A 26,290-nucleotide genomic window follows, 5' to 3' on the forward strand; every position below is an offset into this window, starting at 1 on the left:
ATACAAGCATTTCTGTGGAAACAGATATATTTATAAAAGCAAAGAAAAAGACTTGGAAAGACATGCTCCCAGAGCATGATCCCAGTTACCTCTGAAGAGTATGCAGAGAAGGAAAGGACTGGAAGGCTCAAACTTAGCCTTATCTGTTAAGTTCTAATTTTTCCAAAGGTACACAGTAGTATGTATAACTAAAAAAAAAAAATTTATTCAATGTTTGAATCAACGAACTGTACCAGGCATGTTACTAAAAGCACTTTATTATCTAATTTAATCCTTACAACTTTGAGGTTAGCTGCAGCACACAAAACCAACCTGTTGCATAAGCTAGTGCTTTTACTCACTATACCGTACTGTTTTGAAAAACAGTTTGTGGCCAGGCATTGTGGCTCATGCCTGTAATTGGAGAACTTTGGGAGGCTGAGGCAGGTGGATCACCTGTAGTCTGGAGTTTAAGACCAGCCTGGCCAATATGGCAAAACCTTGTCTCCACTAAAAATACAAAAACTAGCTGGGCATGGTGGCACACGCCTGTAATCCCAGCTACTTTGGAGGCTGAGGCACGAGAATCACTTGAACCCAGGAGGTGGAGGTTGCAGTGAGCCAAGATTGTGCCACTGCACTCCAGCCTGGGCGTCAGAGTGGACTCTGTCTCAAAACAAACAAATAAATAAATAAATAGGCTACTCTACTCAGGAGAAGTTCAGATTTTGAAGTCACAATGTTTCAGTGATAAATTCCAGAGTGTGGGACATAGATTAAGGGTGTTAAGTACATGGCCACTGAAGTTACCCATGATGGTGTTAGATGAAATGCAAGTTTGGTAATTGGCTCACCTCAATTTTACCAACCGAGTTCCAAGTTCTAAAGTGTGTGTGTGTGTGTGTGTGTGTGTGTGTGTGTGTGTGTGTGTGTTTTAATGAATGTGGGGGAAGTGGAAGAGGTTGGTAGATGGTGACTTAAAAATGAAGTCCCCTTAAGACACTAAGACTGTTTTTGCAGACAGCAGTCTTAGTCTTCGTCCAGGCTGGAGTGCAGTGGTGCAATCTCGGCTAACTGCAACCTTGGTCTCAGGGGCTCAAGTGATCATTCCACCTCATTCTCCTGAGTAGCTCGAAATACAGACCTACACCACCACGTCCAGCTAATTTTTTTTTTTTTTTTTTTGTAGATATGGGGTTTCACCATGTTTCCCAGGCTGGTCTCGAACCGCCTTGGCCTCCCACAGTGCTGGGATTACAGGTGTGAGCCATCACGCCAGCCCAGCCTTAGTGTTAACACTATTATAGGTTACCATAACATATTGGCTCACAGTATGGGTTCTTGGGTCTGCCTCTTTCCTGGTTACCTAATTATAAGTAAGTTACTTCTCCTTTCTGTACCTCAGTTTCCTCAACTATAATTTGGAAATAATATTCCCTCCCTCATAGTCACTGTGTGAATTAAATGAACAATGTATAAAGTGGTAAATACTGAACACTTGATAAATGTTAGCTATTATTAAAGGAGAGACTGATATTTAAATGATTACAATACAATGTAATACCTTAGGATAAATACATCAAAAACAACTTTTTTTCCTTCCTTATTTTACAGCTTTATTACTGATTTCCCTCTAAAAAGAGACCCAAATAAATATGGAGCTGACTCCTTACCTATAGAGTAAGGAATCACAAAGTACCATAGTCACATAACAAAAGCAAAAAAAAAAAAAAAGCAATTGTTTTACCTTTCAACTGCTGCTGTTATGTGCAATCTATCACAAGAAGCATAGCTGTGCATTCATGAGCTGATTGTATTAACCTCTAGAATTTTAGAAACGAGCACATCTAAGCATATGGATACTCTCTTACCTTACAAAGTAAAAGCAAGCATTTTCTATTTTAAAATTTTTATATCTGTGTAAAACGAAGAATTCCTAGAGGTCAAGTAAGAAAAATATACCAAACTCAAAGCACTATTAAGTCGTGAAACAAAGAAGACTCTGAGGTAGAAGTCAAGCAATATAATCCACAATTTCAGGTATTCCCAGCAACCATCGCATCTCGCAAGTAAGATCTATTTTTTTTTAAAGTCTCAACTTCCAAAAAATCAATAATCCATTCTGTAAAATCAGATGTAAAACTATGACCGAGCCGGGTGCAGTGGCTCACGCTTGTAATCCCAGCCCTTTGGGAGGCCGAGGTGGGCGGATCACGAGGTCAGGAGATTGAGACCATCCTGGCTAACACGGTGAAAACCCGTCTCTATTAAAAATACAAAAAATTAGCCGGGTGTGGTGGCAGGCGCCTGCAGTCCCAGCTACTTGGGAGGCTGAGGCAGGAGAATGTCATGAACCCGGGAGGCGGAGCTTGCAGTGAGCCGAGATCGCGCCACTGCACTCCAGCCTGGGCGACAGAGCGAGGCTCCATCTCAAAAACAAACAAAAAAAACAACTATGACCGACAGAAGACACCCAAACTTTTGTCGTGGTAACAGAGTAAATGCTTTTACTAAAAGCTGCCAACATTTCTATCGTAAGGGGGCGGCTGGTTGTAACCATGTCCATATTGGTGGGGATAGTAAGGTTCTTGTCTGTGTTGCAGGTAATTGTTACCCCAGGATTGTCCACGCCACTGATTGGATCGATTGTCACTTGGCCACCCCTATCTGCCGTCCCTGCCTCTGAACTGTCTGTTATCTTGCAACCGCTTGCCTCTGTTTCTTTGGTTCCCACCAGCTCTGCTATTCCATTCCTCAACAATTGGAGAGGACTCAGGAGGGCGTTTCAAGTATTCCTGATACTCCTTGTCATCTTCTGTGAATCTACTAGCAAACATCTCTTCAAAATTTGGAACAGCTTCGGCAGTGCCAGTCATTCTGAAATTCCCAAAGATTTGAGGCAGCTGTATTGTTTAATGTTTAGGTTGTTTAAATCCGCCAAGGGCTGTGTCTAACTAGCTCGGGCCGAACCCCGCCGGCGAGACACTGAGAGGCCGCAGGAGAGGTGTCCCCTGGCCCACCACACCGTGGAACTCCAGACCACCCCAGCTCTCCAATGTAGCGGAGCCCCTTCCACTAGCCATTGAAAATAACTTAAGTCACTTAAGCTGTACTTGGGATAATCAGGTTATTTAATGAGGTGATAACTGAGGTGACTACAGAAGAAAAGTCCGGGATTGGGAGTGTGAGCAAGGTGCATGAGGACAGTGGTATGTTCTAGGTTGAAGGCTCACCCTCGGCCAAGCACCGTGGCAGCTGTTTTACAATATTATCACTTTAATATCACATCCTTGCAAGATATATAGCTTCGTTTTACCGAGGAAAGCTCAGAAAAGTTAAATAACTCGCCCTTGGGCACACCTGACTGGAAAGAAATTGGGATTTTTATTTTAGTAAGTTGGTCTGGCACAAGGGCGACTCAGCAGAGGAACTTCAAGGAAGTGTGAGACAGAACAGCTGGAGCCCTGAGCTGGGAGAGTGGAGGACGAATTATAAAGAGTTTTATGCCTGTCATAATGAGAAGCTTGTCCTTGAACTTGAGGGCAATGCTGAGAGTGCAAAGGACTTTATGCAGGCCCTACACAGTGACAGCCAAGCAGGTCATAAAGAGCAAGATGATGCCCAGGCAGATCAGGGATTCTCTATCTACAAGGCGCCCGCCTATCAGCTCCTTCACAGCAGCGGATTTTGCTGCAAGAGAAGAGGCAGCAGGCCAGGCCTTTTCCTTCGCCCACAGCGCCGACGTCGAAGGCTCCCAGGCTGGTTGCTCCACGGGCTGCTTGAGGTCCCCTCTCTCCAGACCCGCCAAACTGGCGGCCGGTGCTGTGGCCGATCCCGCGCCGCTGCCTCGGGCCTTGGGCCGCTGCGCCACCCGGCCAACCCGCCTCTGCAGCGTTCCCTGGCGTCAGCCCCTCTCCTCCAGCTTCCTCCGCCCCAACCTAGCGTAGAACCCCAAACTCCAGTCCCAGTCCACTTCCGCAGCTTCCTCCCCTCAGCATCGTAGGTCGGATCACGTGCAGGTCCTGTCACGTGACGTCAGGTCACGTGAGGCCGTTCACGCCCTGGGCAGCTTGGCTGGGGCTAGGCTTCCGGTGCTCTGCAGTCCTCGGCGCGTGCGGGCAGCGTCGGAGCCCACCAAGCCTGGCGGCTGGGATGGTGAGGGCGGCGGGCCGGAGAGGGGCCGGCCTGGGCTGGGGCCGCCGTCCCTGGTGCCCTCAGTCTCAGCCTCTCTTCTCGTTTTTTTCGCTGCAGATGAACCGGACCACCCCCGACCAGGAGCTGGTGCCGGCGTCGGAGCCCGTGTGGGAGCGGCCGTGGTCGGTGGAGGAGATCCGCAGGAGTAGCCAGAGCTGGTCGCTGGCGGCCGACGCGGGCGTGAGAGGCGGGCCCCGGGGACGCGAGAGCGGCAGGGGTGACGCTTGGCCTGCGCGCGGGAGGACCGGGCCGCGACTGCCCCTGCACCTGACCCGTCCCGTTGCCTGCCCTCTTAGGAACAGAAGCCCCGTTTAGCCCCCGAGAATGCCACCCTGGCAGTCCCCGGCCACCAGGGAGAGGGGCAGACCCTGACCGCGGCCCAGACGCGACGTTCCCTTCACGGGGTTTCTGGCAGTGCTCTCAGCTCCATCCAGAGGGGAAATCCGTTTCCGCCACACTGAGGGATTGCTCGGGTACTAGGGAGGCGATTCCTGTTGGGACCTGGACTAAATGGGGTGGGAGACAAGCCAGTATGTGGATATCCTTTAATGGGATTCTTCAAATCGGGGTCCCAAAAAGCTCAGAACTGTTCGAGTCCCAAATGAATAGGATTTTTGAATAAGAGTGGTGGTTGATTAGCTCACCCTTGGTCTGTGATCTCTGTAGATTGACAACCAAAGACGACTTTTAAAAGGAGACGGGGTTTCGCCCTGTCGCCCAGGCTGGAGTGCAGGTGGCTCGATCTTGGCTCACTGAATCCTCTGGGGTTCAGGTGATGCTCTCACCTCAGCCTTCTGAGTAGCTGGGACTATAGGCGTCCACCACACCTGTCTGATTTGTTTATTTATTTAATTTTAGTACAGATGGGGGTCTTGCTATGTTGCCCAGACGGGTCTCCAACTCCGGGACTCTAGCAATAACCCCTCCTCAGCCTCCCAAAGTGCTGGGATTACAAGCGTGAGCCACCACACCCAGTGCCAAACAGGGATTTTAAATTTTTCCAGAAACGAGTTAGGTGTCCATTAGCTCATTGCCACTCTTTTGATGAGCTTTCTTAGTGTTTTTCAATGTCACTTGGTTTTAGTACTTGTCAAAACCAGCATTCCGGCCGGGCACGGTGGCTCACACTTGTAATCCTAGCACTTTGGGAGGCTGAGGTGGGCGAATCACGAGGTCAGGAGTTCGAGACCAGCCTGGCCAACATGGTGAAACCCCCATCTCTACTAAAAATAAACAAAATTAGCTGGGCGTTGTGGCAGGCACCTATAATTCCAGCTACTTGGGAGGCTGAGGCAGGAGAATCGCTTGAACGCGGGAGGTGCAGTGAGCCGAGATGGCGCCACTGTACTCAGCCCGGGAAACAGTGAAACTCCGTCTCAAAAAAAAAAAAAAAGCATTTCTTTCACATTCTAACACTCAAAGGTGAAAGGAAATGGGTTCTTTTTTGATGTGACATGCAGAATAGATACATGTAACATTCATACTACTGTATGTTTATTTTTTAAAATAGCTACTACAGTTTCTACAGGAATTTTCACAGCAAACTATCTCTAGGACCCATGAAATCAAGAAACAAGTGGACGGACTAATTCGGGAAACCAAAGCCACAGATTGTCGCCTGCATAATGTCTTCAATGACTTCCTTATGCTCTCTAATACCCAGTTCATTGAGAATGTGAGTTATTTAGTTATAATTCCTTTTTTGGGAGTAGGAGATATTGTAATTTTAAATAACTTACTGTTAGGTTCCCTCCTAAATTTTGGTGGAAGTGTGGTTCTTGGTAATTGAAGCTTTTTTCTCTGGGATTAATGCCTCTTTTTTATTTGTAAAGTTTTAAGTCCTTTTTTCCAAGCCTCTAAAAAAGTCTAATGATAAAATTTTCTTATACTTCAGTGCTTCCATCTTTTGTCAGTTTTGAGAGTAGTCAGCAATTGTGCTGAATTGTGTGGCACTCACACTACCTTTGTTGTGGCGTGATCTGTAAGGACAGCTGTTTACATGGTTAGACCCTCTGGACACCAGCATGTGATTGGGGTCATTATGTTCTGATAAATTATATTCAGGGGATATATATGTCTGCTTGCAGTATTCTCAACTAAAGTTTCTGATGGCTAAACTTAAAATATGGCATCAACTATAAACAGATTACTGAGCTTAAACCTATGTGTGATTTTTGTCTATTTACTGTTTTTTCTAGATGGTAGGAATACATAGGTAAATTAGATAGAGCCTCTCCCTTGGCAAATAGTGTAATTCCAGCATACAAAGGAAGTAAGTGTGGCTGGAGCAGAGTGGAGACTTAAGAGATGAGGATGGAGAGGAACCTTAGGTAACAGACCTGTGTTTCTCATAGGGTGTTCCAATTTTCTGAATATCAGCATTCATTTGTGGAAAAAGGATGATTAAAGTAAGCTATCTCCTGAGATTGTTAGATATAAAGTAATAAAGTTTTCAGAATCACGAAATTATAAAAAAAAGCCCAAGATTTAGAATAGTTAAGAGAACACCAGAGAATGCCATTGTAGTCAACTTGTGCAGCATGTTTGTGCATTTTTTAGTAGCTCGAGTTAAATGCCACTTCCTGTGTTTTTTTGGAGAGCTATATGTAAAATAAAGATATTAATAAAGGTGTTAGAGATCTCTTTGCCAGTTATTTCCTTTAACAGCAAAGGAGTACTCATGAGTTTGAAAAATAACAAGTATTCGGCCGGGCGTGGTGGCTCGCACCTGTAATCCCAGCACTTTGGAAGGCCGAGGCGGGTGGATCACCTGAGGTCGAGAGTTCGAGACCAGCCTGACCAACATGGAGAAACCCCATCTGTACTGAAAAAATACAAAATTAGCTGGGCATGGTGGCGTATGCCTGTAATCCCAGCTACTTGGGAAGGCTGAGGCAGGAGAATTGCTTGAACCTGGCAGGCGGAGGTTGCGGTGAGCTGAGATCCTGCCATTGTACTCCAGCCTGGGCAACAAGAGCGAAACTCGGTCTCAAAAAAAAAAAAAAGTATTCAAGGAAAATCAGTAGTTTTCTGACTGTTTACACAGAATGTCCATGCTTGGTCCTGACTATCTCACTGGAAAAGTCAGGGACTCTAGACTCAACTTGTGTGGTGTGCACAGCCCCATAATGTTTTCATCAAGATTAATTTGGTGTCCTTTTAAGCACTCCTGTTCTTTTCATTCTGTACTTTCCTTGCTGGATCAGGTAGTCAGCTCTTCTCTGCAGTCAGTGCTGCAGCACCAGAGTCCCAAAGGATTTGGGAAGTTTTTTTTTTTTTTTTTTTTTTTGAGACAGAGTCTCGCTCTGTCACCCAGGCTGGAGTGCAGTGGCGCGATATCCGCTCACTGCAAGCTCTGCCTCCCGGGTTCACGCCATTCTCCTGCCTCAACCTTCCAAGTAGCTGGGACTACAGGCACGTGCCGCCACGCCTGACTAATTTTTTGGATTTTTAGAAGAGACGGGGATTCACTGAGTTAGCCAGGATGATCTCGATCTCCTGACCTCATGATCCGCCCACCTTGGCCTCCCAAAGTGCTGGGATTGCAGGCCTGAGGCACCACGCCTGGCAAGGGAAGTTTACTTTGTACCCAATGTGCCTGTACCAGATTGGTACTAGATTGGTGCCAGATCAATACTTCAGTGGGGAGAAATGGGGAACATCATACAGTTTTTCTCAATCACAGTCTTAGGTCTTATCTTTTCTCCAGCTCTTCTTTTCTAGCCAAGTTTTCGTAGATTCTGAGTTTTCCATGATGTAGTTTTTGTGGAGTCTTTTTGGTTTTGTTTCATTGTGTTTTGGTAATTGTTCTTTATTTCTGTCCGCTACTGGGGATTTCCTGTTTTCCGTCCATCTCTCCATCCCTTTAGCCTTAGCTTTTTTTTTTTTTTCTTCCGAGACAGAGTCTTGCTCTGTCATCCAGGCTGGAGTGCAGTGACACCATCTTGGCTCACTGCAACCTCCACCTCCCGTGTTCAAGCAATCCTCCTGCCCACGCCTCCCATGTAGTTGGGATTACAGGCTCCCGCCACCAGGCCTGGCTAATTTTTTTGTATTTTTAGTAGAGATGGGGTTTCACCATGTTGGTGAGGCTGCTTTTGAACTCCTGACCTCAAGCGATCTGCCCATTGCAACCTCCACGTCCCGGGTTCAAGCAGTTATCCTGCTTCACCCTCCCAAAGTGCTAGGATTACAGGCGTGAGCCACTGTGCTTGGCCCTTAGTGTTAAGTCTTGATGCCCGTTTGCCTTCCAGTCTGCAGCCAGAACTCTTCTCCGGATGTGCTGTTTGCCACTGCCAAATCTTAATTACTTCCCAGACCTTCTATAAGGCCACATGCTATAGGTTTTTTTTCATTTGTGGCAAAGCATGATAATACTGAGAAAACAGCTAATACTTAATAAAACTCTGAAAAAATATACTTGCTGATATATATTTGTAAGTGATCTGGCTTTTTTTTTTTTTCTGAGATGGAGTCTCACTCTGTCGCCCAGGCTGGAGTGCAGTGGTGCAATCTCGGCTCACTGCAAGCTCTACCTCCCAGGTTCATGCCATTCTCCTGCCTCAGCCTCTTGAGTAGCTGGGACTACAGGCACCCGCCACCACGCCCGGCTAATTTTTTTGTATTTTTAGTAGAGTTGGGGTTTCACCATGTTAGCCAGGATGGTCTCGATCTCCTGACCTCGTGATCCACCTGCCTCGGCCTCCCAAAGTGCTGGGATTACAGGTGTGAGCCACCATACCCGGTGATCTGGCTTTTTAATGTTTTATTTTCAAACCCTGTCATCAGTACTTAGGTAATACAATTCCAGCTTGAATTATGGTGCCATTTGGTTTCATGGTAATTTATCAGAAACATTCAAAGTCAGATAGGTTTCTGGGTTTTACTAATTAGCCTCAGAGGCAGCCACAAAGTTGCAAACTATATTATAAAGTTAGTGAAACAATCCGGACTTTCTAGGGCGAGAACAGTCAAGACTTTCTAGGGCAAGAGAAATTAGTAGCATTAGTAAAGGCTCAAGAGGGGACTCGGAGGGAGAAGAAATACTAATTAACATTGGCCAGTGTTCTAGTGTCTAATTAGAAGGCAACACAATTCTAAAGGCTTAATTATCTGTTAATTTAGGAATTGCATCCTGAAATACCAAGTGCCATAGTTAATGACTTTAGTTTGTTAAATGAACTGGTGAGGGAGGATTTTTTCTTTTTAAAGTCAATTGTTTCAAAATCAGCTTTGTAAAATTAAAAAAAAAATTCCAGAATGAAACAAATTAACCCGTTTATGCCCAAGGTTAGAATTTTTTTGTGAAAAGCCAGACCTTGGCAATGACCTTGAGCAGTAGGATATACGTAACTCCCATAAGCTTAGCGTTCCAATAATGGGACACTAGGCATAAATGGGTTAATTTTCCAGATCATCTTCCTGTTGATTTATAAAAGCTGAATTTTGGTCATTTTTCCCTCCTTTTCTACTTTTCTATTGAAGATACAGATGGAGTTGCTGAAACTGTCAAGTACTCAGCAATTAGAGAGAAGGAGGTAAAGCCCAAAAGCCTTATTGGCATATAATTTCCTGCACAGGTTTCTCCCTCACCCCCTAGACCTGCTTTATTTTACATAATGCCCCTTGCTTTTGACACTCCAGCCTTCTCATTCCTTGGAGATGCCATATGCCCTGCTGCTATGGGGCCTTTGCTTACATTGCTTCCTATGCCTCTACCCTTTGATTGACATTTGTCTGTCTTCTAGGTCTCTGCTCAATTATATTACTTCCTCCTGGACCCTCTGCACTAGGCAGACCCCCTGGATAAAAGCACTTGAAGCATCACATTCTTTAGTAGACTTCTTATAATTGTAATTTTACAGTTATTGATGGGATTCGATGAGTTGGACTCTCCTGCTAAATCAAGCCCCATATTTTTAACAACAAATATATTTGAGGGGTCCAGCACAAGCCTGATATTTAGGGACCCAGTGAATATTTGAATGAATGAGAGTACGCATAAATGAAAGGGACCAGGGCTGTGTATAATCTGTTACTCTCCAGCCCTGGTCCCTTTTTCCCCAGTTCCCCACTTTCCCCTTTTACCCTGTCTCCCAGATGAGGAGCAATACCAAAGATATTTAACAGTCCTGGGTATAGCTATCTGACTGTAAATTGATCACAAAACACATGAAGCTGTGAGTTTAGCAGGTGAGGATGAAAGAAGTTAGCACGGTTATCTGCTGGATATGAAGTACCTGAGGATGCATAGTCCTGCTCACCCTGAAAAGATCCCATGGGCTTTAGGTCCCATGGGTTTAGGTTTCTTAGATGTCACGTTTAGCTTTCTAGCTGCAGGCTGCTGATAAGTAACCATGGTAGCTGCCAGGTCTTAAAGTCTCACTTTTGAGATTTACTTACCTTTTTGGGGTCCTGACTTTGAAAATTACCAAATATTTCCTGATCTTTATAGAGCAATTAGGAAAAGTAAGAAAAAGAAAAATCGTGAAATTTCCTCAGCTTGAGGGGAGCCTCTTAACGTTTAGCACATACATTCTAAGTCCATTTCCCATGCAGACATCAGGCTTAAAAGAGTTGAACCTACAGTAGGCCGGGTGCGGTGGCTCACACCTGTAGCACTTTGGGAGGCCGAGGCGGGCAGATGACAAGGTCAGGAGATCGAGACCATCCTGTCTAACACGGTGAAGCTCCGTCTTTACTGAAAAATGCAAAAAAATTAGCCAGGTGTGGCGGGCGCCCGTAGTCCCAGGTACTCGGGAGGCTGAGACAGGAGAAGGGTGTGAACCTGGGAGGTGGAGCTTGCAGTGAGCCAAGATCCTGCCACTGCACTTCAGCCAGGGTGACAGAGACTCCATCTCAAAAAAAAAAAAAAAAAATAAATAAATAAATAATTGAACCTACAAAAAATCAGCTACCCCAAATTAACCAACCATTGAACTTTTCAGTGTATTTTTTTCTGTTCCTGTTTTTTAACTTTAACCTTTTCTAGATGACTGTGTGTGTGTGTGTGTGTGTGTGTGTGTATTTACAGTTGCAGCCTACTTTTTTTCTTAATGTGAACTTATTTAACCCATCTTTGAGACTTTTGTGAATTTGATTTTTTTGTTCTTAAACCATATCATAATTTAATAATCTTCCAATATTAGATGTTATTTATGAAATGTTTCATAAATAAATAGAAAAGTTCAGAGAGGCCGGGCGCGGTGGCTCACGCTTGTAATCCCAGCACTTTGGGAGGCCGAGGCGGGCGGATCACGAGGTCAGGAGATGGAGACCACGGTGAAACCCCGTCTCTACTAAAAATACAAAAAAAAAATTAGCCGGGTGTGGTGGCGGGCGCCTGTAGTCCCAGCTACTCGGAGAGGCTGAGGCAGGAGAATGGCGTGAACCCGGGAGGCGGAGCTTGCAGTGAGCCAAGATTGCGCCACTGCACTCCAGCCTGGGCGACAGAGTGAGACTCTGTCTCAAAAAAAAAAAAAAAGAAAAGTTTAGAGAGAAACCACAAGTGCTAAGAAAATATAGCACCTAGCATCAGTAGTTTCATATTTTGCCACATTTGCTTCAAAGGTGCCTACCCCCCATATCCTTAACTAATCATTTTGGGTGGGGATTCCTTGGTATCTCTGCCTTTTTATTCTTTTTTTTTGTTTTTGAGACAGGATCTCCCTCTGTTGCCCAGGCTGGAGTTCAGTGGTGCAGACAGCTCACTGCAGCCTCAAACTCCTGGGCTCAAGCCATCCTCCCACCTCAGCCTCCTGAATAGCTGGCTAGGACCACAGGTGTTCGCCACCATGCCTGGCCAACTTTTTATTCTTTTTACCTAGAGAGGGATTTCATTTTTATCCCTTATAGATAACCTTTATTGTGTAGTTGTTCTTTTCTTCATTGACTATTATGTATGAATGTTTGTGTGTGTTTATGTGAAAATAAAATCAGGCCTCCATGGAATTGTGGGTCTGTTTCTGCCCTCTGCTGTTTGTTTTGTTTCTCTGCTGTCTGCCAGTATCATAAACTTAAATACCGCAGATTTCTAATGTCTCATTAGGGCAAGTCCCCATAATCTCTTTTTATTCAGAATTGTCATGGTTATCAATCTTTGGCTTTTTACTTTTCTGTGTGAATTTGAGGATTATCTTTTACTTATTTATTTATTTATTTTTGAGATAGAGTTTCAGTCTTGTTGCCCAGACTGGAGTGCAGTTGCATAATCTCGGCTCACTGCAACCTCTGCCTCCCAAGTTTAAGCGATTCTCCTGCCTCAGCCTCCTGAGTAGCTGGGATTACAGGCACCCGCCACCACATCCAGCTAATTTTTATATTTTTAGTAAAGATGGGGTTTTGCCATGTTGGCCAGGCTGGTCTCAAACTCCTGACTGCAGATTATCCCAAAGTGCTGGGATTACAGGCGTGAGCCTCCCAAAGTGCTGGGATTACAGGCATGAGCCACTGCCCCCGGCAGGATTATCTTACTATATTGTGCCACAGAATATTTTATTAGTGTTTGATTGGAATTGCATAGAATTATAAATTTGGTATTTGTGACTTTCTGCTGGAAATCATGATACCATGAATATTCTGATGTTTGCATTTATGATAATTTTCATTGGAGCTAAATTTCAAGAAGTAGAATTTTGGGTCAGAAGATATGATCATTTGAAAACAACATTGTTTGGTCAGATTGGCAGATACTTAAAGATGGGTGGACAGGAGCCATTGCTGGCAAAGGTTTGGGTAAGGGGCACTTGAGTATGCTGCTAGTGACAGGGAATTCTACACATTTGTGCATAGAATTTGGGAATGACTATTAAGATTTATTTATTCCCTCTCTAGGTAAAATCCCTCTCTAGGTAAAAAGAATAAATAAATAATCAGTTTCAGCCGGGCACAATGGCTCTCACACCTGTAATCCCAGCACTTTGGGAGGCCAAGGCCGACGGATCACTTGAGGTCAAGGGGTTTGAGACCAGCCTGGCCAACATGGTGAAACCCCATCTCTACTAAAAAAAAAAAAAAAAAAATGCAGGCCAGGCATGGTGGTTCACAGCTGTAATCCCAGCACTTTGGGAGGCCAAGGTGGGCGGATCACGAGGTCAGATAGAGACCATCCTGGTTAACATGGTGAAACCCCATCTGTACTAAAAATACAAAAAAAATTAGCCGGGCATGGTGGCAGGCACCTGTAGTCCCAGCTACTTGGGAGGCTGAGGCAGGAGAATGGCGTGAAGCCAGGAGGCAGAGCTTGCAGTGAGCCAAGATCGCGCCACTGCACTCCAGCCTTGGCAACAGAGTGAGACTCCGTCTCAAAAAAAAAAAAAAGGGCAAAAACAAATTAGCTGGGCGTGGTGGTGCACGCCTGTAATCCCAACTACTCGGGAGGCTGAGGCAAGAGAATCATTTGAGCCTGGGAGGTGGAGGTTGCAGTGAGCCAAGATCCTGCCACTGCACTCCAGCCTGGGTGACAGAGCTAGACTCTGTCTCTAAATAAATAAATAAATAAGCAGGAAGGGTAGGAGAGCTCTAAATATATGCACGTGTTTGCTTATATTTGTGTTAAGAGCCTCAGGAAATGAGCATACACACCAGGCTTACTTACACTGGGTATTCCAAGGATCAGGTTGGGGATAGGGAGGGAACTATTTTAAAATACATCTCTTTTACATGTGCCTTTATATTGACTTAAAATTTTAAAAATTGAGATAGAATTCACATGCCATAAAATTCACTCCTTTAAAAAGTATACAGTTTGGTGGGTTTTAGTGTACTCAAAGTTTTATAATCACGGCCACTGTCTAATGCCAGAAGATTTTCATCAGTTCATTTATATTTTTTATTTATTTCTTTTTTAAAATTTTTAATTTCATTTCATTTTGTTTTTGAGATAGGGTCTCACTTTGTCACCCAAGCTGGAGTGCAGTGGTGTGATCAGGGCTCACTGCAGCCTTTACCTCCCAAGTTCAAGAGTTCCTCCTGACTCAGCCCCACAAGTAGCTGGAATTACAGGTGCACACCACCATACCTGGCTAATTTTTGTATTTTTTGTAGAGATGAGGTCTCAGTATGTTGCCCGGGCTGGTCTTGAACTCCTGAGCTGAAGTGATCCCCTTGCCTCGGTCTCAAGAGAGTGCTGGGCTTACAGCATGTTGTACTTTGGTAGTTTTTAAAACATAAAAATGATTTTAAAAACCAAGAATCACAGTGATTTGGCAGAGCAGTGGGTCTTTTCTGGAAAAGAGAGTCTTGCCTACCCATGCTGTCAGGGTCAGTCAAGTGCCCAGCCTTTCTGGCAAGTCAGTGGTAGATTTTTCTCTCTGCTTTCATACAAATGGGATAATAAAAATTTATCAGCCATTTTAAGCAACTGAATGAAAATAAGTTTTGCCCTTACCATTTTCCTTGTTCAAAATCCTGAAGTTCTTGTTTCCTAGTTGATAAATTACACCAGTTGACATTCTCCGTAACCTGGGGCGAGAATATTGTATCATTGCCCAGCAACATTATTAGGTTAAATGAAAAGGTGTGAAGACTGATATCTTACTGTTTTTGCAACTCTTGGTTTACAACGAAGTTAAAGTTTCACCATGTTTCCTAGTCATTTGTATTTAAAAAAAATTTTTTTTTTTTTTTGGCGAATGGATTATTCTTTGCTGTTTGTCCCTGACCCACTGTCACGGACACCCACTGGTAGTGGTCTCAGCCCTTTGCTGAATAACCATTTCCTTCCCCATCTTTGTCCTTAGTTACTGTGTGTTTAGTTCTTATATTGTGATTTATTTCCAATGACGTGTTGACCTTTTAACATTGAGTTTGCTTCCATATTTAGCGTGTATATGATGAAGAAGTGGAGGAGCCAGTACTCAAGGCTGAGGCAGAAAAAACAGAGCAGGTACTTGTATGAAATCACTCTTCAGCTGAGTTTCTGACTTTGAAAAGTGTGATGGAGATCAATGTGTTACGTGGGAGCTGGGGGATGGTGGGCGGGGTGGGAAAGGGAGGGACTGCTCCTGACAGCAGCCTGAGAGGGGATTCTTTCCTTTGTTTCTGAAATGTAGTGTATTAACTAATACAGAGATCAAATCCTTGAATTCTGGTATAAGAATAGAGTAGAAGTCAGCAAACTTCTTTTGTAAAGGGCCAGATAGTACATATTACAGATCTGGAGGGTCACAGAGGTCATTTTTTTCCTGTGGCTTCCTGAGTTACAGATGGACCAGCCTTCTTCCTGAGATCTTTTCACACCAGAGCCCAAAACATAGCTAAGAGGTTCTGGGTCACACTGACTTCTTAGCACTCCAGCAGAGGTTTCTTTTTCTTCCACTCAGGAAGACACATGGACTGTGAATAAGTTTATTATTGGAGTAGCTTTGAATTTGTTCTCATTTATTCAGAAAATACGGATCACCTGTAAAGGTTGGTGCTTTGTCAGCAATTATTACTTATAACAGATGAAGCTGGTAGACTAGGAAAAGAGTATTCGAAACCAGCTATAGTTCTGCCTGTTGCCAGCATTTAAAAAAAAAAAAAGTTACTTTATTTTATTTTATTTTTTATTAAAAAAAAATTTTTTTTTTGAGACGGAGTCTCACTCTATCGCCCAGGCTGGAGTGCAGTGGCACGATATCGGCTCACTGCAACCTCTGCCTCCTGGGTGCAAGTGATTTTCCTGGCTCAGCTTCCCGAGTAGCTGGGACTACAGGCGTGTTCCACCACGCCTGGCTAATTTTTTTGTATTTGTAGAGATGGGGTTTCACCATGTTGGCCAGGCTCGTCTCAAACTCCTGACCTCAAGTGATCTGCCAGCCTTGGCCTCCCAAAGTGCTAGGATTACAGGCGTGAGCTATTGTGCCCAGCAGGTTATTTTATTTTTAATGGAACTCAAGGATTTGCTCGCCATTTAAGTGCAGTACTACGTGGTTATACCAATTCAGGGTTTAATTTGAAGGTGATAGGTATTTAATGTACTATTTTTAGAAACCACTATATATTTCATACACATTTTCACAAACTCAGTACAGTATTAGCTATTTAACTCAGAATCAAGCATATCCAAGTAGAAAAATACACAACCAAGACAAAAAAGTTCAGTTAGAAAGACTTCAGTACTTGAGATAAAAGACTAAAATACTCATAGGGTTTTTTTTGCCTTTGGCCCTCAGAACAGCACTGTGTGGTTTGGTTCCTTCTAGAATATTTGTGAGGGGGGGAAATGACACTAAATATTTTTCGGTATTTCTCACAACGGCACACTTGTGTCTGCGGGGACTGCCATTGAGGGTTGCTGTTGCAGGAAGAAGACACCTGAGGGAGATTCTCAGCCTGTTGGTGATATGAAACAAACCTTTTTTCTTGAGTGAGGCATTGTTGTAGGGTATACACAGAATAGACCAGAGATGAAAATGACACCCTTTTGATGTAGAACAGATTTATAAAATAATTATAATTGTCCAGTATTTTTTTTTTTTGTCTTTTTAAACTGTAATTGAAAAATGAGACCTCTGTGACCTTCCTTCTAAGTCTTAACACCTAAGATTACCCAAGGGATAACCAGGGCTCGTGGGATAGTCATGGTGAGTCTGAGAGTCTAGGCCCTCCAGTAGTGGGGAAACGGCGTGCATTCATTGTTAGGATACTTCTCCACACAGTATTTGTACTTCTGCTTTTGTGGACGATGACCCTTGAGCTCTGGAACCTTAGGTAGTTTGATGCATGTCCAGAAAGGGGCAAACTTGGGATTTAAAACTTGCAGTCTTACTCCAAAGTCTGTGTCAAGGCATTCAGCAGAATTTGACTTTGTTAACATTTTTAAATAAGTTTTTTTGGAGCTTGAGGCTAGGCTTTAGAGAACATTCACAGTATTCTCTTGGGGTGGTATCAGTATATTGGAGACCCATACTGCGTGGTATTTATTTTGTAGGAGAAGACTCGAGAGCAGAAAGAAGTAGATCTCATTCCTAAAGTCCAGGAGGCTGTGAACTATGGCTTACAAGTATTGGACAGTGCCTTTGAGCAACTTGATATCAAAGCAGGAAACTCAGACTCTGAGGAAGATGATGCTAATGGGCGGGTGGAACTGATCCTTGAACCAAAGGTGAAGACATTCAACTTAAATATTTATTGCACAGCTATTGTGTTTGGGCTACTTTAATTGGGCACACGACTAGTAAGTCATGGACTTAACCTCTGGGAAGTGAGTATGTCACTTAGTAGTCTCACATTGACTCCACCAGAAAGACTCGCTTTACCCGAGCACTGATGGAGTACTTGTGAGGTGCAAGGCAACATGTCAAGTTGGGGGTGCAAAGATGCAGAGCATGACCTGTACTCTCGAGGTGTGTGTTGCAGTCTGGTGGGAGAGAGGAGACATTCATACGAGTAACCATTGTAAATGCCCTGAGAGAGAATTGACTTCCAGCTGGAACTTTGGGGCAAAGATGATATTTGAATTGGGGTTTGAAGGGTGGGGAGGCTCAGAAGAAACAGAGAGTGTTGGGAACCTGAAATTATGTAGCTTGGGCTAAGGAAGACTGCAGAAGAACTGAAAGGCATTTGGGTTGTTTCCGATTTGGGCAATTATTAAATACAAATGAAGCTGCTGTGAGCATTCATGTCCAGGCTCCCTCATAGCCTAGTGAGTGTTGGTTGCTTGGCATACTTTCTCCCACATTGTTCAAAGAGATAATTGGAGTGACACAGAGTCTCTCGGTAGTGAACACAGAAAGTTACCACAGTGATTTATAGAAAGAGGCCTTGTGACACACGAGGCCTTCTGAATTAAAACATGCCACAGAACCAAACTTTTTTTTTTGAGACGGAGTTTCACTCTGTCCTCCAGGCTGGAGTGTGTGGCACGATCTTGGCTCACTGCAACCTCTGCCTCCCGGGTTCAAGCGGTTCTCCTGCCCCAGCCTCCCGAGTAGCTGGGATTACAGGCGCCCACCACCACACCCAGCTGATTTTTGTGTTTTTAGTATAGACAGGGTTTCACCATGTTGGCCAGGCTGGTGTCGAACTCCCGACCTCAGGTGATCCGCCTGCCTTGGCCTCCCAAAGTGCTGGGATTACAGACATGAGCCACCACACCCAGCCTGAACCAAACTCTTCTTGTTATTCTGTAGCTGCACATTTCTCTTCCAGTTTCAGCTTTGCTGAGTCACACCAAATTGAGGCAGATCATTTGGCACTGACCAGTACACTTGCTGCTTAGATTTTCACTGTATGCCTTTAAAAGTCAGCAGTGGACTCTGGGAAATGTATTGGCTGGACCACACTTGATACTTCCAAGACACACAGCACTTTCTCTCTTTTTTTTTCCCCTTGAAGACAAAGTTGTGGAGGTACACTTTTCTTCTGTAGGAGGATTTGGGCATGTCTTCTGAGTCAGGAAGAATTAGTCCAAATTCATGCTGTCTTTGCCTTATACTCCATCGGTTGCTGTGGTGTCGTTGAACCTTTACATTAACCTTCCCAATCTTCCTGTTGTGTGAAACATCAGAATTATTTGCCCCTGCCCCAGAGTCCTTTGACAGGGAAGAGATACCATTGCCAAAGGGCAATGCCTCACAGGGGACCGGGCAGCATTTCCTTCAGCAGTGGAGGTAGGAGGCTGTGCAAGGGTGGAGCACTTTCTCGACCCTTTTTTTTTTTTTTTTTTTTTTTGAGACAGAGTTTCACTCTTGTTGCCCAGGCTGGAGTGCAGTGGTGCAGTCTCGGCTCACTGCAGCTTCTGTCTCCTGGGTTCAAGTGATTCTCCTGCCTCAGCCTTCCAAGTAGCTGGGATTACAGGCATGTAACATGACACCTGGCTAATTTTTGTATTTTTTAGTAGAGACAGGGTTTCACCATGGTGACCAGGCTGGTCTTGAACTCCTGACCTCAAGTGATCCACCCGCCTCAGCCTCCCAAAGTGCTGGGATTACAGGTGGGAGCCACTGCAACCAACCGACCCTAAATTTGTAATGTGTGTGTGGTATGGGACTGACAGGAGTAGACGGCTGACATGAGCAGATCTCCAGCATGTGCTGTTGGGCCCACAGTCTCCTGCACCTCACTGTGTTTTCTTATCTGGTCTTATTTTACCAACTTCACTTTTCTAAATTCGACAGTGTGGAACCACTAGAGGGTATTGTTCTTCTGTTTATTGAGTTATAATCTTATTTATTTATTTATTTATTTATTTATTTATTTATGAGACGGAGTTTCGCTCTTGTTGCCCAGGCTGGAGTGCAATGGTGCGATCTCGGCTAACCACAACCTCTGCCTCCTGAGTTCAAGCGATTCTCCTGTCTTAGTCTCCTGAGTAAATGGGATTACAGGTGTGCACCACTACACCTGGCTAATTTTTTGTATTTTCGGTAGATATTGGGTTTCACCATGTTGGCCAGGCTGGTCTCAAACTCCTGACCTCAAGTGATCCACCTGCCTCAGCCTCCCAAAGTGCTGGGATTACAGGCATGAGCCACTGTGCCCGGCCTAATCTATTTTTATATTAAAATATATATATATATTATGTCTCATTAGTACTGCTAAATTTTAGAGGACAGCTCACCAGAATGTTCAGTTTCTTTCCTTGGTCCTCCTCTTCTTGGACCTTATACTAGGAGGTTGTACCCTTTTCCCTGTTTGCTTGCTGCTGATAAACTTTGGGTAGGCTTTTGCCATTTTTGTTAAATTTTGTTAATTAGGCCCTTGGGGAGGGAGATTCTGTGTGATACAGCTTTACTTTGGCATCTTTTTTGTTTTGTTTTGTTTTTTGAGATGGAGTTTCGCTCTTGTTGCCTAGGCTGGAGTGCAGTAGTGCAATCTCAGCTCACTGCAACACTGTTTCTTGGGTTCAAGTGATTCTTCTGCCTCAGCCTCCCAAGTAGCTAGGATGACAGTTGCCCACCACCATGTTCCGCTAATTTTTTTGTACTTTTAGTAGAGACGGAGTTTCACCGTGTTGATCAGGCTGGTCTCAAACTCCTGACCTCAAGTGATCCACCCGCCTTGGCTTCCCAAAGTGCTGGGATTACAGGCATGAGCCATGGTGCCCGGCCTTACCTTGACATCTTTACCTAGGATTTGACTTTTAAAAAAATCAGTGAAAAAAAGAATTTTTTTTTTTTAACTTTTAGTCCTGCTGTGTTTCTTATTCTCCATCTTCGTTATGTAGCTTGTTTAGGATAGTAGGATGGAACAGGATATCAGGTGGCACATGTAAGTTTGTTTTCAACTGAAACGTTTGACAGCTTATTCCTTTTGTGATGTACAGGATCTATACATTGATCGTCCTTTACCATATCTCATTGGGTCAAAGCTGTTCATGGAACAAGAAGATGTAGGTCTTGGAGAGCTGTCCAGTGAAGGTACTTTTCTTCACCAAATAATTTTGTTCCTTAACATTTCTTTTTTATTTTAAAATAATTTCAAATTTTACATTAAAGTTTCAAGAATAGTTCAAAGAACTCTCATATACCCTTCACCTGTGTTTACCAATTAAGAAACATTTCACCACATTTGTTTTATTGTTCTCTACATATACATAATATTTTGTCTTGAACCTATTTGGGAGACATCATGCTCATGCCCTGTTACTTCTAAATGTTTCTCTGTGTGTTTTCTTTTTTTCTTTTCTTTTTCTTTTTTTCTTTTTTTTTTTTTTTTTTGAGACAGAGTCTCACTTTGTTGCCCAGGCTGGAGTGCAGTGGTGCGATCTCAGCTCAGCTCACTGCAACCTCCGCCTCCTGGATTTAAGCGATTTTTCTGCCTCAGCCTCCTGAGTAGCTGGGACCACAGGCGTGCACCACCACGCCTGGCCAATTTTTGTATTTTTAGTAGAGATGGGGTTTCACCATATTGTCCAGGCTGGTCTTGAATTCGTAACCTCATGATCTGCCCGCCTCGGCCTCCCAAAGTGCTGGGATTACAAGCGTGAGCCACCGTGCCCAGCTCTTTTTCTTTCTTTTTTTTTGAGCTGGAGTTTCCCTCTGGTTACCCAGGCTGGAATGCAATGGCACGATCTTGGCTCACTGCAACCTCCGCCTCCTGGGTTCAAGCCATTCTCCTACCTCAGCCTCCTGAGTAGCTGGGATTACAGGCGTCTGCCACCACGCCTGGCTAATTTTTGTATTTTTAGTAGAGATGGGGTTTTACCATGTTAGGCAGGTTGGTCTCGAACGCCTGACCTCAGGTGATGCTCTGTGTGTGTTTTCTAAGAACAAGGAAATCTCTTGTATAATCACAGTAGAATTACAAAGCCAGGATATTTTCCTGGACATAAGGGTATTATCCAATCTGCTGCTATGTTCACATTTTGCTGTTTGTCCCAGTGACACCCGTTACAGTCTCTCTCTTTTGTTGTCTGGTCCAGGACTCAATCCAGGACCAACCACCACATTTGGTTGTCAAATCTTCAGTTATCTTTTAATGTGATGCCATTTCTCAACCTTTCTTTGCTTTTTATGACCTTGACATCTTTAAAGAGTACAAGCAAGTTGTATTTTTATTTGTAATGGATAATTTTTTGGGGGAGAGATACTTCAAGACTACATAAATATGTAATTCCTCACCATAATGACACTTTCAATTCCAGTAAGTGGGTATAGATGGTTTTATCAAGATCTCTGTGATGCTGTTGTATGGTGGTTTGTGATTTTGAGCTAAGGATATTTTCTTGTGAATATTGGTGTGGTGACACTTGTCTCTCTTCTCAACAGAAGGCTCTGTAGGCAGTGATCGTGGCAGTATTGTGGACACTGAGGAAGAGAAAGAAGAGGAGGTAAGGGCTGTTTGGTATGACCAGGTCACGGTGGGCAGCGAGCTTAAGATGGGCCTAGCAGGCTAAGTAAATAGCATAACTGCTAATTCATAATCTGCTTCCATAAAGCCTTTAACAGTGATAGAAGCCACATTCTGAGTTTTTTTCCCCAAGGGTTGGATTTCCTTGTTGCCTTATGTACAATAATAAGGAAAGCTGCTTTAATCTCTTTCACTATTATCCTCTCTCCCACCTTGCCACCAAATATCTCTTTCACCCAATATATTTTTGAGAAGGGCAGCTTAGATGTTTTGGTGGAATCTCTGCCTGGAATATAGTCTTTGAGTATATTCTGTCTTTGAATAATTCTAAGGAAAAAAAATCTACATTTAGAACTTTTGTAAACTATAAAACCTAGAGCAGGATATACTGAAAGCAACCATTTACATTCTATTTTGCTGCTGCCACTAGTGCCTTCATATCCACGGAGCATAATCTCATTCCCTTGTCTAGAGTTTGAGTCTGTGGGCCTTGACTACAGTTGAATCTGTAGTTGTTCTTTAGATGGGATATTCGTTATTGCAAAGGACACAGCCATGTTGCAGGAGAGTCCTCGAGTATGGGATTTCCAAAAGGAGACAGTGTTGTGTGTGTGCTTTTCTCTTGTTGGTCCTCCTTTCTGCACTCTCCCTCCCCCGCCCTTCTTCCAGTCCTCCAAAGAAGAACCTGACAGCAGGAAATGAGCTTTTCTTAAGTAACTTTCGTATAACAAAAGCAGTGCTCATTAGCGGAATCCCTTGCTTTTAGCTACCGATGTAGCACTTCTTGGGCCTAATGAAGTAGTTATCCTAATGAGAGGAAATAGAGACAGTATAGTCCAAAATATAAAATAACACAAACTGACTTTCAGTAATTTAGTTAGTTAAATGTGCAACTCTTACTTTAAATCCAAAGGCAAGAGTTGAAAGTGCAGGTGATGTGAACAAATTGTTAGAGGCATTTAAGTGAACCACAAAAATTACATGTTAACTGGAACAACCCTTCACAATATTGCCAGCTACCCAGCTTATCTGCACCTTGATACTTCGGGTGACCAGTAGTTAGTACAAAGAGACTGAGTGTCAGAGCTTTTTCTCCACTTGACATAGAATCAGCCTGCCCCAGAGACTTAGACCTGCAATCATTTCTGTGCTTCTAAGTAAAGCCCCTTTAACAACAAAGCCTTTTCTTCCCCATAAAGGAGTCAGACGAAGATTTTGCCCATCACAGTGACAATGATCAAAACCGGGTAAGGCTCATGTATTGAAATGACTTTGTTTTTACATTTTAATTGAAGCGTAGTATATATACTGAAATTACTTTGGAATGATTTATGACAAAATGAGGATTTTTTCATGTATGCAATTTATTTTCCATTAAGCATTTCATGTATTTAGGCTAACTACCTCCTTTGTATATGTTTTTTCCAATTTCGCTTTATAGTTTATTTTTCTTAGAAAACAAGTTTCAAAGAAGTGAAAAACACAATTGGAAAACAGAGCCTCTGAAAGAAGACTCAGTTACCCAAACTGAACTACTTTGCATGAGTCCCTCTTCTGTTTTAAAATTGGAGACAATCTAGCAGTAACATTAATGAGTATTCACAAGATGAAAACTTCTTACCCTACTGTCTTAGCACAGTTATCTTAATTTTTGAATATCTAAGGGCATATTCTTTTCATAGTGTGCATCATTTATTTTCTGCCATTTTATGTTAACATTTTGTAAATGTTTCCTTATTTATTATTATTATTTTTTTGAGATGGAGTTTTGCTCTTGTTGTCCAGGCTGGAGTACAGTGGCGTGATCTCAGCTCACTGTAACCTCTGCCTCCTAGGTTCAAACAATTCTGCCTCAGCCTCCCGAGTAGCTGGCATTACAGGTGCCCACCACCATGCTCAGCTAATTTTTTTGTATTTTTAGTAGAGATGGGGTTTCACCATGTTGGCCAGGCTGGTCTCGAACTCCTGACCTCAGGTAATCCACCCACCTTGGCCTCCCAAAGTGCTGGGATTACAGGCGTGAGCCACCACGCCTGGCCTCCTTATTTTAAATAGCCTTTGCAGTTTGCATTGTAAACTTCTATACCTTTAAACATACCGAATGTGATATTGTCATAATCTCTAAATGTATAAGGGAAAGAGTTTATTTCTAGAGTTGTGTTTTTGATGTAATAATGTATTCAATATTTTCTTTTCTTGTTTTTGAGACAGAGACTCGCTCTGTTGCCTAGGCTGGAGTGCAGTGGTGTGATCCCAGCTCAATGCAATCTCCGTCTACAGGGTTCAAGCGATTCTCATGCCTCAGCCTCCCTGAGTAGCTGGGACTATGGGTATGTGGCACCATGCCCAGCTAATTTTTTGTATTTTTAGTGGAGTCAGGGTCTTCCCACATTTCCCAGGCTGGTCTTGAGCTCGGGCAATCCGCCCACCTCGCCCTCCCAGAGTACTGGGATTACAGGTTTGAGCCACCACGCCCAGCCAATATTTTCATATATAGAAATCCTTTGCTTCTGTGAACTGTTTCTTCAGAATAAGGTGGTATAGAGTTATGTTAATAACTCTTAATGTCTTGTGGACATTCGAAATTAAGTATTATGCATGTAGATTTTCCTACAATCTCATCACTGGGGTGATTATTTTAAATTTCTTTTAGTTAAAAATTTGCATTTAAATTTCTTAACTGGGAAATATTTTTTTCACAAAAATGTTTAACTATCAAATGAAGGATTTTACACTTTCTTCTTGGTACTGTATTTTCCTGTTTGTATTCATAAATGTGGTTGATTTTTATAATTTTAACTATCAGTCTTTCTTCATAGGATATTTGTTTCTATGGAATTTCCTATTAAGATCTGTAAATGCAAACAGTTTTTCTTTTTTTTTTTTTTTGAGATGGAGTCTCTCTCTGTTACCCAGGCTAGAGTGCAGTGGCACAATCTTGGTTCACTGCAATCTCCACCTCCTGGGTTCAAGTGATTGTCGTGCCTCAGCCTCCCAAGTAGCTGGGATTACAGGCATGCACCACCATGCCCAGCTAGTTTTTGTATTTTTAGTGGAGATGGAGTAGCGCCATGTTGGCCAGGCTGGTCTTGAACTCTTGACCTCAGGTGATCTGCCTGCCTCAGCTTCCGAAAGTGTTGGGATTACAGGCGTGAGCCACCACGCCCGACCACAAACAGTTTTTCGAAAACAGTACAGTATAGTGAGTAAAAGCACTAGCTTATGCAACAGGTTGGTTTTGTGTGCTGCAGCTAACCTCAAAGTTGTAAGGATTAAATTAGATAATAAAGTGCTTTTACTAACATGCCTGGCACAGTTCATTGATTCAAACATTGAAAAAAATTTTTTTTAATTATACATAGTAGTGTGTACCTTTGGAAAAATTAGAACTTAACAGATAAGGCTAAGTTTGAGCCTTCCAGTCCTTTCCTTCTCTGCATACTCTTCAGAGGTAACTGGGATCATGCTCTGGGAGCATGTCTTTCCAAGTCTGTTTCTTTGCTTTTATAAACACATCTGTTTCCATAGAAATGCTGTAGTGTTTGCAGAGGGGGCGTGGTATCATCCTGGATTTGTTATTCTGTGCTTTTTTGCTTGACCTACCTTGGATGGCTCTCTAGTTGTTACAGCTTTTACCTTTTAACTATTACTCAGTATTCTTACTAAGGTAAGACTATGCTGATGATGTTTATATTTCTCTAGTAAAAGGCTGGGCACGGTGGCTCATGCCTGTAATCCCAGTGCTTTGGGAATGTAATCCCAGCGCTTTGGGAAGCCAAGATGGTTGGATCACCTGAGGTCAGGAGTTCGAGACCAGCCTGGCCAACATGGTGAAACCCCGTCTCTACCAAAAATATAAAAATTAGCCAGGCGTGGTGGCGGGTGCCCGTAATCCCAGCTACTGAGAGGGCTGAGGCAGGAGAATGGCTTGAACCTAGGAGGCGGAGGCTGCAGTGAGCCGAGATCACCCCATTGCACGTCAGCCTGGGCAAAAAGAGCGAAACTCCTTCTCAAAAATAAATAAATAAAAATATTTCTCTAGTAACAGCCATTTTTGATATTTTAATTTTCTGCTTTTTATATTCTTGTTGTTACATTCTTATAAAGGATACATTTTTAGGCCGGGCTTGGTGGCTCATGCCTGTAATCCTAGCAGTTTGGGAGGCTGAGGCGGGTGGATCACCTGAGGTCAGGAGTTCAAGACCAGCCTGGACAACATGGTGAAACCCCATCTCTACTAAAAATACAAAAAATTAGCCAGGCGTGGTGGTGCATGCCTGTAGTCCAAGCTACTCGGAAGGCTGAGGCAGGAGAATAGCATGAACTGGGCAGGCAGAGGTTG

At 43.5% G+C, this 26,290-nt stretch overlaps 1 protein-coding gene and 1 pseudogene across 13 annotated transcripts in view; one reads left to right on the forward strand and one right to left on the reverse strand.

The window, feature by feature from the left end:
• Nucleotides 1–2,441: 2,441 nt before the first annotated feature.
• LOC100600065 lies at nucleotides 2,442–3,003 on the reverse strand (annotated as a pseudogene). Its single transcript, XR_004026670.1, has one exon. The product of XR_004026670.1 is annotated as an RNA guanine-N7 methyltransferase activating subunit pseudogene (transcript).
• Nucleotides 3,004–3,950: 947 nt separating this feature from the next.
• Nucleotides 3,951–26,290, forward strand: part of WASHC2C (WASH complex subunit 2C) — a 65,541-nt gene continuing 43,201 nt past the window's right edge. For 11 of the 12 annotated variants that reach the window (XM_030797708.1, XM_030797711.1, XM_030797715.1 and 8 more), the window contains exons 1-8: nucleotides 3,951–4,134; nucleotides 4,231–4,353; nucleotides 5,684–5,848; nucleotides 14,996–15,058; nucleotides 17,087–17,260; nucleotides 20,423–20,516; nucleotides 21,867–21,928; nucleotides 23,148–23,195. In XM_030797708.1, the coding sequence (XP_030653568.1) occupies nucleotides 4,132–4,134; nucleotides 4,231–4,353; nucleotides 5,684–5,848; nucleotides 14,996–15,058; nucleotides 17,087–17,260; nucleotides 20,423–20,516; nucleotides 21,867–21,928; nucleotides 23,148–23,195 (732 nt within the window). In that variant the 5' untranslated portion in view covers nucleotides 3,951–4,131. Of the gene's footprint in view, nucleotides 4,135–4,230; nucleotides 4,354–5,683; nucleotides 5,849–14,995; nucleotides 15,059–17,086; nucleotides 17,261–20,422; nucleotides 20,517–21,866; nucleotides 21,929–23,147; nucleotides 23,196–24,257; nucleotides 24,279–26,290 lie in introns of those variants that run through there. The other variant, XM_030797719.1, reaches the window with a different exon arrangement.

This window comes from Nomascus leucogenys, chromosome 18, assembly GCF_006542625.1.
Source record: "Nomascus leucogenys isolate Asia chromosome 18, Asia_NLE_v1, whole genome shotgun sequence".
In the NCBI taxonomy this organism is placed as follows: Eukaryota; Metazoa; Chordata; class Mammalia; order Primates; family Hylobatidae; genus Nomascus; species Nomascus leucogenys.